Source organism: Nerophis lumbriciformis, linkage group LG35, assembly GCF_033978685.3.
Source record: "Nerophis lumbriciformis linkage group LG35, RoL_Nlum_v2.1, whole genome shotgun sequence".
NCBI lineage: Eukaryota > Metazoa > Chordata > Actinopteri > Syngnathiformes > Syngnathidae > Nerophis > Nerophis lumbriciformis.
Window position 1 is genome coordinate 16902501 of NC_084582.2, and position 12612 is coordinate 16915112.

Below are 12612 nucleotides of genomic sequence, written 5' to 3' on the forward strand. Positions count from 1 at the left end.
ATGGTGAATATGTCCCCCATACTAAAGTGTTACCGTTTTGTTTTTCGATCTCTCCTGTCCAGCCACTCAGGCAAGTCATATTGTCGATGTAGATCAGAGGTGTCAAACTCATGTTAGATGGGGGCCCACATGGAGAAAAATATACTCCCAAGTGGGCTGGTAAAATCATGGCACAATAACTTAAAAATAAAGACAACTTCAATCAATCAATCAATCAATCAATAAATCAAAGTGTATTTATATAGCCCTTAATCACGAGTGTCTCAAAGGGCTGCACAAGCCACAACGACTCTGATGATAAACTTGTATGATGTCTGCAATATGCTGATAGCAACCTAACCTAAACTTGAATTGGATCACTTCTCGTAGGAAGGGGGCCCTAATTGGGACTTCGGAATGCAAAAGTGATAGCCATATACTTGAGAGGAGACTACCCGTTTAGTTCAAACACCAACCTTTAAGTTATGACTTTAAAGCAGTTGTTTTCCAGACACTTACACACGAACATCTCCTTTTACGGTCAGGTTATGCTGCTTAGACTTAGTGCACACCCAGACAGAGAAAGGAGGAATATCAAAACAGATGGTTTGGCTTCTCGAGTTAGTAATCCTCCATTTTTGACTAAGATTCCTCCGGGTCCTGCAGACCTGTTTAAATAACGCTCGCTTGTAATAAAGCAACTTTTGGTTCAGCAAAGCGTCTCCGACGTTTCTTTTGATCCAACCACGCAGCCGCGTCGTCCCTCGACCTTGGGGGGGACGACAAGACCGGAAATACACTTCAAGGGCAAAACTCAACCCAATGGGATACAATGAGAAACCTTGGACCGATGCAATGGACGTCGAGTGGATCTTGTTAATAGTGTGAGGGTCCAGTCCATAGTTGGGCCAGCAGGGGGTCATCTTGAGTGGAGACAAGTCAGCAACGCAGAGACGTCTCCAACTGATGCACAGATGAGTGGTCCACCCCCGGGTCGTGACTTTGAACAGCTAGCGCAGCATCTGTGGTCACCTAATAACCTCTTAACTTCAGATTGTTTTCTTTGTTTAAAAATAGAACAAGCACAAATGTACAAATCATAATGTTACTGGGTTTTTTTTTTACACTTACATGTTGCCGTTACAATTTCTTTGTCGTTATTTATATTTTCCGAATAAATTATGTGATAATGTTCATCAGTCAACTCATTGGTGTTAATTTTCAATCTATCAAGATAAAAATATTATATCAAAATCAAATTACAGGGTGTTATTTATGTAGTCCATCAGTGTGTGAATGTGTGTGTGAATGGGTAAATGTGGAAGTAGTGTCAAAGCGCTTTGAGTACCTTGAAGGTAGAAAAGCGCTATACAAGTACAACCCATTAGTTTGATCATTTTCCTTGACTGATGTACTAGCATCATGTGGTTTATTTTGTACATATGTAGCATCATCTACAAAGATACAAAGAATTGCTATTGTGACATCTAGTGGACACATTAAAAACAGCAGTTTATTTCATTTAAATATTTCGGCTCATTTTTATACTTACCAAACTCATCCCGCGGGCTGGATACAACCTGTTCGATGGGCCTGATCCAGCCCTCGGGCCGTACGTTTGACACCCCTGATGTGGATGATCATATCTGCTGTACAGATTTACTTTAAAAAAAGAGAAGTTTTGGATACTTCTCTTGTTGCCTTATTTGTATGTGACTTTATTAAATGTTGAATTTTATTAAACAAAAACAGTTTTCTTTCAAGTACTACAAAAATGTATTTGAGCTGTTTATCTATTTTATGGAGGAATGGAGTTAGTCATGGAACTGGCATCCAATGTTATTAAAAAAGCACCGATTATGAATCAAGAATCGTTTATAATCGAGAATCAAATTTGTGTGGTGCCCAAAGATTCACAGCCCCACAAGACAGTAGTAAAATATAAAATTACTGCAATTAAAAAAAATAAACATAGAATTATGATCTGTAAGTAATTAATGTAATTACTGTCTTTTTAATGTCACCTAAAAAAAATGCTTATTAAAGCCCTTAATTTGAGTTACAATACAGTCTGCTTTTAAGGATTTCTTATTAAATACTTTAAGTTTGGCATTGTCGTCAGGTGTCAGACATTTAAGAAACCGGAAATGAAGCAAGGCTGACACATTTATAGATTGAAAAAAAACTGTGAGATGCTGTACAACAAGTTAATTGTTAATTAAACCCCTCAATTTTGCTATAAAAGCCAAAGATGAATTGTGTTTGTGGTTCTTGCCCACACGTGTGTCGACAACAACCCAGAGAGCTGTAAAAAAAAAAAAAAAGAGCTGTCACAGTAGAAACTAAAAAGACAAGAATTTATAAAAAAACAAAAAAAACAATAAAAAAATAATGAAATTGACTAAATGCTTGGACAGATAATTTTACTTGATAAGACATCCTGAAATAAGATTTGTATATCGATAAGCTAGCAGGACTTTTAAGATAGAAATAAGTATTTTATTCTGAAAACCAGCATTATTCAACTCGAATGTTTTTAAATAAAGCATCCTCAAGATGGTGCAGAAAAAAACAAATATTTTTGTTTTAATAGGCATTTTCTCAATTCTAACATTTTTAAACAAGAATAGGAACATTTATAATCATTCATGCTACAAAAAAGATTAGTCAATGACTAAAAAAAGTGAATTGCTCTTAAAGCTAAAGACACTTTTAGAAATAACATTCTTAATTTTGACAAAGGGCAAATCATTTTTTGCGTTTCTGTTGTGTTGATGCCAAACACTTGAGATACAATATTGATTTTAAATATAATTATTGTACATATCACTATATTGATGCCCAGATGTGTTATAATTTATAGTATAAATTCAGCGTAACGTGTGTCAAAACAAACCTGGAAGTGGCGCCATTTCTTCATAGCTTATCGAATAAGGTGAAGCTAATACAAACACATTCAACAATCACATTTTTAAAAACACATTTCTGATAGTCTTTAGGTTCATTATAAATATTTTACACTATTTGTTAGATATAATTTACCATATCCCCGTTATTTAAAGTCTCTAACATCACCGGCAAATCTTCCTGACGGAGTGAGACCTCTTTTTTGCTGACCACCTTTGTGCCACATAGTCTCAGTCAAGCAGAAAAAGAGGACGAGACAACTTGCAGGAATACAGCGACAGTAACGTCAGAGATGAAAAAATAGTGATTAAAAAACAATGCGCTGAATATGACTATAGTTAATCATTATAATACCTATAATAATTTCACACGCCTAGAATAAAATATCACTATTCTTCGTTTTTGTCCCACTGTATCTATTTAACATTTTCTAAACATCAGGTTGTCATGATCTCACCCAGTGTCCTTACATATAAAATGATTGGTATCATTTACATTTTAACCAATACTAGTATCAAACACTGCCTTCATTTAGCATTGACATAGCTTCTTTTTTTCTGTCTTTTTACTTCTGTTTAAGTTCGCTCAAGGTGCTATTATTGAACTTGGTTTCAATGCCCATCCCTGCACACGACAAGACATACTTTGTTGTTGTGACCACAGAAAGGAAGTGAAGTGAAGTCGCCCTTCACCACATTACGCTTCGATATATAGCGGGTAGAAATAAGAAACAAAAGGTATAGTGTACATATTTTGCCTCACAATCTAGTATTGAATTAAAAATTGTTAATGTCTTAATGTATGATATATATATATATATATATATATATATATATATATATATATATATATATATATATATATATATATATATATCATACATTAAGACATTAACAAATTTTAATTCAAGTGTGTGTATGTGTGTGAATATTTATATATATATATATATATATATATATATACATATATATATAAACATATGTGTAGATATATACATATATATGTATATACAGTATATATATGTATATACATATATATATATATATATATATATATATATATATATATAAATATATATATATATATGTGTGTGTATGTGTGTGAATATATATATATATATATATATATAAACATATGTGTAGATATATACACATATATGTATACATACATATATACAGTATATATATATATATATATATTTATATAAGTAATTGAACCATGAACTAATACAATCGATCATGAAAAAATTAAATCAATAAAAAATGTAATGATTGAGTGATAATGATATACATAAATAATTAATCAAATAGTGAAATAATTTAATGAATTAAACTAAATAAATTAATGACTAATTTGGTAACACATGTATGTATTTTGTTCATATTATATTTAGTTAATTACAAATTTAAGTATTTGTTTTATATTAATTTTGTTTATTTTATTTTGGCCTATTTAAGCATCCATAAAAAATACGATGCCTATTATAATCAAATTACAGATATCCACTGTATATCAAATATATATTAATTTCATAAGGCAGTTGTTACTCAGTTTTCGCGACCCATACCGTTAAAAATCAATGCTGTTATCATATTGAAATAATGACACGATGTAAACATTTTGCAAAATGTCCTAAATACTCCAATAGACATAAAGTTATGTCAATGTGCTTCATTGGAACTGGTTGCAAACAGCTATTTAACAGATACATAGCATTTAATTTTCATTTTTAATAGCTCACTTGAAGGAACATGTTGCGGGTTGTCCAGTGAAAGGTTATACAAATACTTTCAAGTTAAAATCCTCATGTACCGCTCACATGTCTCAGAAACACAGGTGTTTTGTAGATACTTGTATTGGTGACAGGGCAGAACGGTGGAACTGTTGTTAGCGTTCGTGCCTCGCAGTGAGAGGGTCCTGGGTTCGATTCCCAGGCTAGAGGTCTTTGTGTGTGGAGTTTGCGTGTTCTCCCCGTGACTAGGTGGGTTCTTTCTCCGGATACTCCGGCTTCTTCCCACATCCAAAGACATGCGCTTGGGGATAAGTTGAGTGGCAACAGTAAAATTGGCCTTATTCGTTTTACTGTGAATACTTGACAACCACAGCTTCCAGTATTTTAACGTAAATTCTATATATATATTTTTTTGTGGACAGGTTAACAATATATCAGTTTTTTAAAATAGTAATTCACCGTAAGCAAAAGCAATCATCATCTGTAAAATGTACGGATTCAACATCAACATACCGTAATGTCGCATACATTGTGACTGCTTTTTTTCCCCTGGCAAACACAGCTGCCGGTATTTTACCATAAATTGTGCGAATTCTTTTTACAGAGTAAAAAAATAATATTTTTCACTCCACACACACATCGGCTCCAACTCCCTTTTTCCTTGCCTTACTCACCCAATCACCAGTCAGGACAGAGAGTCAAGTGATAGAACTCTTTTAAAAATAGCACATTTTTGCAAGCCGCATGCTGGTTGATGACCCCTGCACTGCACCTTCACAGACCCATAATGCAATGAAAGTAGAGATGTCCGATAATATCGTCCTGCCGATATTATCGGCCGATAAATGCTTTAAAATGTAATATCGGAAATGATCGGTATCCTTTTTTTTAATTATCGGTATTGTTTTTTTCATTTTTAATTTTCTTAATTAAATCAACATAAAAAACACAAGATACACATACAATTAGTGCACCAACCCAAAAAACCTCCTTCCTCCATTTACACTCATTCACACAAAAGGGTTGTTTGTTTCTGTTATTAATATTCGGGTTCCTACATTATACAGGTAAAAGCCAGTAAATTAGAATATTTTGAAAAACTTGATTTATTTCAGTAATTGCATTCAAAAGGTGTAACTTGTACATTATATTTATTCATTGCACACAGACTGATGCATTCAAATGTTTATTTCATTTAATTTTGATGATTTGAAGTGGCAACAAATGAAAATCCAAAATTCCGTGTGTCACAAAATTAGAATATTACTTAAGGCTAATACAAAAAATGGATTTTTAGAAATGTTGGCCAACTGAAAAGTATGAAAATGAAAAATATGAGCATGTACAATACTCAATACTTGGTTGGAGCTCCTTTTGCCTCAATTACTGCGTTAATGCGGCGTGGCATGGAGTCGATGAGTTTCTGGCACTGCTCAGGTGTTATGAGAGCCCAGGTTGCTCTGATAGTGGCCTTCAACTCTTCTGCGTTTTTGGGTCTGGCATTCTGCATCTTCCTTTTCACAATACCCCACAGATTTTCTATGGGGCTAAGGTCAGGGGAGTTGGCGGGCCAATTTAGAACAGAAATACCATGGTCCGTAAACCAGGCACGGGTAGATTTTGCGCTGTGTGCAGGCGCCAAGTCCTGTTGGAACTTGAAATCTCCATCTCCATAGAGCAGGTCAGCAGCAGGAAGCATGAAGTGCTCTAAAACTTGCTGGTAGACGGCTGCGTTGACCCTGGATCTCAGGAAACAGAGTGGACCGACACCAGCAGATGACATGGCACCCCAAACCATCACTGATGGTGGAAACTTTACACTAGACTTCAGGCAACGTGGATCCTGTGCCTCTCCTGTCTTCCCCCAGACTCTGGGACCTCGATTTCCAAAGGAAATGCAAAATTTGCATGGTTGGGTGATGGTTTGGGGTGCCATGTCATCTGCTGGTGTCGGTCCACTCTGTTTCCTGAGATCCAGGGTCAACGCAGCCGTCTACCAGCAAGTTTTAGAGCACTTCATGCTTCCTGCTGCTGACCTGCTCTATGGAGATGGAGATTTCAAGTTCCAACAGGACTTGGCGCCTGCACACAGCGCAAAATCTACCCGTGCCTGGTTTACGGACCATGGTATTTCTGTTCTAAATTGGCCCGCCAACTCCCCTGACCTTAGCCCCATAGAAAATCTGTGGGGTATTGTGAAAAGGAAGATGCAGAATGCCAGACCCAAAAACGCAGAAGAGTTGAAGGCCACTATCAGAGCAACCTGGGCTCTCATAACACCTGAGCAGTGCCAGAAACTCATCGACTCCATGCCACGCCGCATTAACGCAGTAATTGAGGCAAAAGGAGATCCAACCAAGTATTGAGTATTGTACATACTCATATTTTTCATTTTCATACTTTTCAGTTGGCCAACATTTCTAAAAATCCCTTTTTTGTATTAGCCTTAAGTAATATTCTAATTTTGTGACACACGGAATTTTGGATTTTCATTTGTTGCCACTTCAAATCATCAAAATTAAATGAAATAAACATTTGAATGCATCAGTCTGTGTGCAATGAATAAATATAAAGTACAAGTTACACCTTTTGAATGCAATTACTGAAATAAATCAAGTTTTTCAAAATATTCTAATTTACTGACTTTTACCTGTATATCAATACAGTCTGCAAGGGATACAGTCCGTAACGTCACATGATTGTGCTTGCTGCTGGTCCATTAATAGTACTAACCTTTAACAGTGAATATTACTCATTTTCATTAATTACTAGTTTCTATGTAACTGTTTTTATATTGTTTTACTTTCTTTTTTATTCAAGAAAATGTTTTTAATTTATTTATCTTATTTTATTTTATTAATTAAAAAAAAAAATGACTTTACCTTCACCATACCTGGTTGTCCAAATTAGGCATAATAATGTCACCATTAATTAGTTGCTTGTTGACATTCAAATTAGTAACATATTGGCTCTTAATTAGTCATTATTAAGTACTTAGTAATGCTTTATTCTGCATGGCCATATTATACAACCAGTAAGCCATTAACTAAGAGTCTTCCCTCAATAACCTCAGAATTATTGCCTATTCGTAACCCTTATATGTTCCCCTAGTGTCCAAATAACTCTAAATAAAGTCTTTGTTACTTAGAATATGTTCCCCATACTAAAGTGTTACCGTTTATGTATATAGAAAACACAAATTATGTTACCTTATTTTTGTGTCCTAACCACTGAATGAATACAAACAAAATACTAGGAATTATTTCCTTATTTTTTGTGCCACTCAATATATACTCAATATTCATTCCTGAAACCTTCCCATATGCGTATTACTATGACAATATTGTAAAAAAATATTTTATTTTTTTTTGGTAACAGTTTAGTATGGGGAACATATTTACCATTAATTAGTTGCTTATTAACAATAACTCTTAGTTAGTCATCATGAAGTACTTATTAATGCCTTATTCTGCATGACCATATTATACAACCAGTAAGCCATTAACTAGGAGTCTTCCCTCAATAACCTCAGAATTATTGCCTATTCGTAACCCTAACCCTAACCCTTATATGTTCCCCTAGTGTCCAAATAACTCTAAATAAAGTTTTTGTTACTTAGAATATGTTTCCCATACTAAAGTGTTACCGTTTATGTATATAGAAAACACAAATTATGTTATCTTATTTTTGTGTCCTAACCACTGAATGAATAAAAACAAAATACTAGGAATGATTTCCTTTTTTTTTGTGCCACTCAATATATACTCAATATTCATTCCTGAAACCTTCCCATATGCGTATTACTATGACAATATTGTAAAAAAATATTTTATTTTTTTTGGTAACACTTTAGTATGGGGAACATAGTCACCATTAATTAGTTGCTTATTAACAATAACTCTTAGTTAGTCATCATGAAGTACTTATTAAAGGCCTACTGAAACCCACTACTACCGACCACGCAGTCTGATAGTTTATATATCAATGATGAAATCTTAACATTGCAACACATGCCAATAGCTTACTAAAGTGCAATTTTAAATTTCGCGTGAAATATCCTGCTGAGAACGTCTCGGTATAATGACGTCTGCGCGTGACGTCACGGATTGTAGAGGACATTTTGGGACATCATGGTGGCCAACTATTAAGTCGTCTGTTTTCATTGCAAATATCCACAGTATTCTGGACATCTGTGTTGGTGAATCTTTTGCAATTTGTTCAATGAACAATGGAGACAGCAAAGAAGAAATCTATAGGTGGGAAGCGGTGTATTGCGGCCGACTTCAGCAACACAAACACAGCCGGTGTTTCATTGTTTACATTCCCGAAAGATGATAGTCAAGCTTTACCATTGGCCTGTGGAGAACTGGGACAACAGAGACTCTTACCAGGAGGACTTTGAGTTGGATGCGCAGACGCGGTACCGTGAGTACGCATGCAGCTGCGGCTTCCAAACATTTGATCGCTTGCCCGTACGTGCGTGCCGCTATGTGCATGTCACGTACGTAACTTTGGGGAAATATATGTGCTGTATGAACTTTGGGGAGGTGAACGGTACTTTGGGCTGTGGGATTGAGTGTGTTGTGCAGGTGTTTGAGTTGTATTGGCGGGTTATATGGACGGGAGGGGGGAGGTGTTTGTTATGCGGGATTAATTTCTGGCATTTTAAATATAAACCTGGTTGTGTTGTGGCTAATAGAGTATATATATGTCTTGTGTTTATTTACTGTTTTAGTCATTCCCAGCTGAATATCAGGTCCCACCCGCCTCTCACAGCATCTTCCCTATCTGAATCGCTCCCACTGCCCTCTAGTCCTTCACTCTCACTTTCCTCATCCACAAATCTTTCATCCTCGCTCAAATTAATGGGGAAATTGTCGCTTTCTCGGTCCGAATCGCTCTCGCTGCTGGTGGCCATGATTGTAAACAATGTGCAGATGTGAGGAGCTCCACAACCGGTGACGTCACGCGCATATCGTCTGCTACTTACGGTACAGGCAAGGCTTTTTTATCAGCGACCAAAAGTTGCGAACTTTATCGTCGATGTTCTCTACTAAATCCTTTCAGGAAAAATATGGCAATATCGCAAAATGATCAAGTATGACACATAGAATGGACCTGCTATCCCCGTTTAAATAAGAAAATCGCATTTCAGTAGGCCTTTAATGCCTTATTCTGCATGGCCTTATTATACAACCCTAACCAAATAACTCTAAATTAAGTCTTTGTTACTTAGAATATGTTCCCCATACTAAAGTGTTACCCTTTTTTTCCCATGTGAACGACACCGAAAATAAACAATATTGGATGAAATCAATTTCTTAACTTCTGCCTCACACACACGCACGCACGTCTGACACGTATTATGGAACACAAATTCAATTGAACATATTGAATGGCTGTGCTCGGGAGAGAGAGCGGGGTTTGGGTGGGGGCGGGGGTTGTCATATTTGTGATTGACATTTCTGGTTCCCCTGGAAGAAAAGTGCGAAACAGAAAGAAGAGAGAGCGAGCATCCGTTCCGCCAGGCAGGACAGCGGTCTCCTAGCAACCAGACCCCTCCATCTTTTCAGCGCCGAGATGAGCCCGGACAGTATCTACAGCGGCATATGGTTTCAAAAGGAAGGCGCATCGCAAAGAGCTCGTCGGGAAACGTATATCACCTGCTCGCAGTCGCAACATATGCAGCGTGCGGCTCTGTCATCCGCAGCCCAGGAGAGAAACACAAACAATTAATGGCGGGCAGATGGCGGTGTGATGCAGGGGGGGGGGAAGAACCAGACGGATAGGGAGGTGGATTAGTGAAAGCTCGCTTAAAAAAAAAATCTTTGCATAAACTTTTTCATGGGGGGGGGAGGAGAAGCTTGGAAGTGGTTCCTGATTGGCGTTTCCTAATGAGACGAGACAAGCTGCAAGTACGCCGCGGCCAACCGAGGGTCCTGCCCCCCTTCTGCACTCGCCGCCCACTCGCTGAGCCTCAGCTGTCACATTTCTTCCTCTCGGCCTCTGCCGCCTCGTCCTCCTCCCCCCTTTCTCCGTCTAGGCTTGTGACAGATGCAGGTTTGTCGCGCGGAGGCTGAGTTGGAGCCATAACGACCGGCCCGATAATGACGGCACAGATTTGAGCGCGACAAAACTTCCCGCAGACGAGAACAAAGAGCGGAACAACAAATGTTGTGCAAAGGAGGAGTGAGGACGCTGAGGGACGTGCAGACACGACGAGTGATGGAGCCAAGTAACAAGCCGGAACGTTTTTTTTTTTTTTTTGCAATCCCACGGAGCACTCGGATAATTCACACATAATAACTTTAATCAGCATCGGAACCCCATAAAGTCGATTTTTCAGCGAGAATATTTACTATAGCCATGTATAAGTCCTTGCAAAAATGTAACTGCTTCTTCTATTGATTAACAATACTGACACTTATGAACAACAGAACTTTTTTTCAGTGTGTGAGCGCACTATATGTACATTCTTGATTGGAGGACACACACTCGCACAAACTATTGTTGCAGCACAGCAGACGTTTCCAAGAGCGGGACAAGGCCTCTCGCAAACGGGAGAGTTCTCAGATGGAGATCCTTCACTGCCTGGAAACGGAAATCCGACGTGAAGAAGAGCGTCGAGACGGCGGATGAGTCAGTTTAAGTCCGGGGTGGGGGGATACAAAAAGCGAAGCCACAGCCAAACCACACTTGCTTGTGCCACTGTTAGAAACCAGACAAAAATAATAAAATACCATCATTCTGTCACAATTAAAGGCATTTGGAGATCTTTTGTCCCCTAATCTCTCTTCTTGTTCTTCTGTGATGACGTTTTCGTATTTTTTTTTTTTCCCCGTACGGTATAGAAAGGGTAGAAGAAATTGGAGTCGAGTAGAAACAGGCAGTCTTTGGTGGGGTGGGGGAGCTGCTGGAGTGTTACCTGCCCCCCACCTCGCTCAGAGTCATGAAGTGGATGTTGGAGGGGCAGTCGGAGAGCTCGGGCTGCTGCTCCAAAGGCAGGGAGTAGTAGCCGTCGTAACCTTGCACGCGTCCGGCCGACAGCAGCTGCTGCTTCTCCGCTTCGCTCCACGCTCGGCTCCCCGCGTCCCCCAGCTCCACCTTCCTCCTCTCCTGCTCCCACGCCCCCTCCACCGCTCTCCTCCGGGCCTCCTGCCTCACCCTCGACCGCTCCTCCTCCTCGCTGCCGCCGTAACGGATGCACAGGCAAAGCGCCCCCTGCTGGAGGGTGATGTCGGCGAACCGACGAGTCCTGCCGCCGACCATGGCGCTCATCTGCGACACGCTCACGTTGACGCCGCTCTCCAGGACGCGCCCGCCCACCCCCAGCCCCAGAGCGAGATCTTCCTCGATGGGCCGTGACTGCAGGAAGTGGTGAGTGTCGCAGCCGTGCACGGTGAAGCTCAGCCCGCTCAGGTGGGCGGCGCCGTTCAGAATGGCCGCCACGCGGCGGCTGTCCTCGCCGGCCACGCCGATGACCTCCGCGCTCACGTGGCCGCGGGAGATGGCAAAGCGGATGCTGGGGCCGAGAAGAGAGGGTCGGGATCCGAAGGGAGGCGGGCGTGTCGGTCTGTGGCAGGCGGAGCCGACAGGTGCTGAGACCAGCGGTAAACGCTCCAGGGAGATGAAACGCCTCAGCTGTTTGCGCAGCTCACACTGGATTCCCAAAACCACCTAAAGGAGGAGGAAAAATGTGAAGTGAATTATATTTATATAGCGCTTTTCTCTAGTGACTCAAAGCGCTTTTACATAGTGAAACACAATATCTAAGTTACATTTTTGTTACGGCTCAGGCTCCTGCCAACGCCGCTCATCCGTCTGTGCGCACCTCGGGACACGCCCACGGGTGCGCACATCCAGAGACCCCCGCCCTGCAGCAGCCACCAGCTGCAATCACTCACCGGCAATCTGCACACCTGGAACTGATGAGGGCGAGCTGGTTAAAAGACCAGTGGACCCTAGGATCGGCGCGGGAACTTAGTTTTCTCATG

General features: G+C 39.6%; 2 protein-coding genes across 3 annotated transcripts in view; one reads left to right on the forward strand and one right to left on the reverse strand.

The window, feature by feature from the left end:
• The window catches only part of LOC133575175 (SH2 domain-containing protein 1A-like), a 15888-nt gene extending 14709 nt beyond the window's left edge, over positions 1 to 1179 (forward strand). Inside the window, exon 3 of the mRNA XM_061927730.2 lies at positions 1 to 1179. This exon is cut by the window's left edge and continues 1458 nt beyond it. The gene's annotated coding sequence lies outside the window, so the exon portion shown is untranslated.
• Positions 1180 to 10393: 9214 nt separating this feature from the next.
• tenm1 (teneurin transmembrane protein 1) overlaps positions 10394 to 12612 on the reverse strand; it is a 503386-nt gene continuing 501167 nt past the window's right edge. For both annotated transcript variants that reach the window (XM_061927525.2, XM_061927524.2), the window contains exon 38: positions 10394 to 12295. In XM_061927525.2, the coding sequence (XP_061783509.2) occupies positions 11540 to 12295 (756 nt within the window). In that variant the 3' untranslated portion in view covers positions 10394 to 11539. The remainder of the gene's footprint in view (positions 12296 to 12612) is intronic.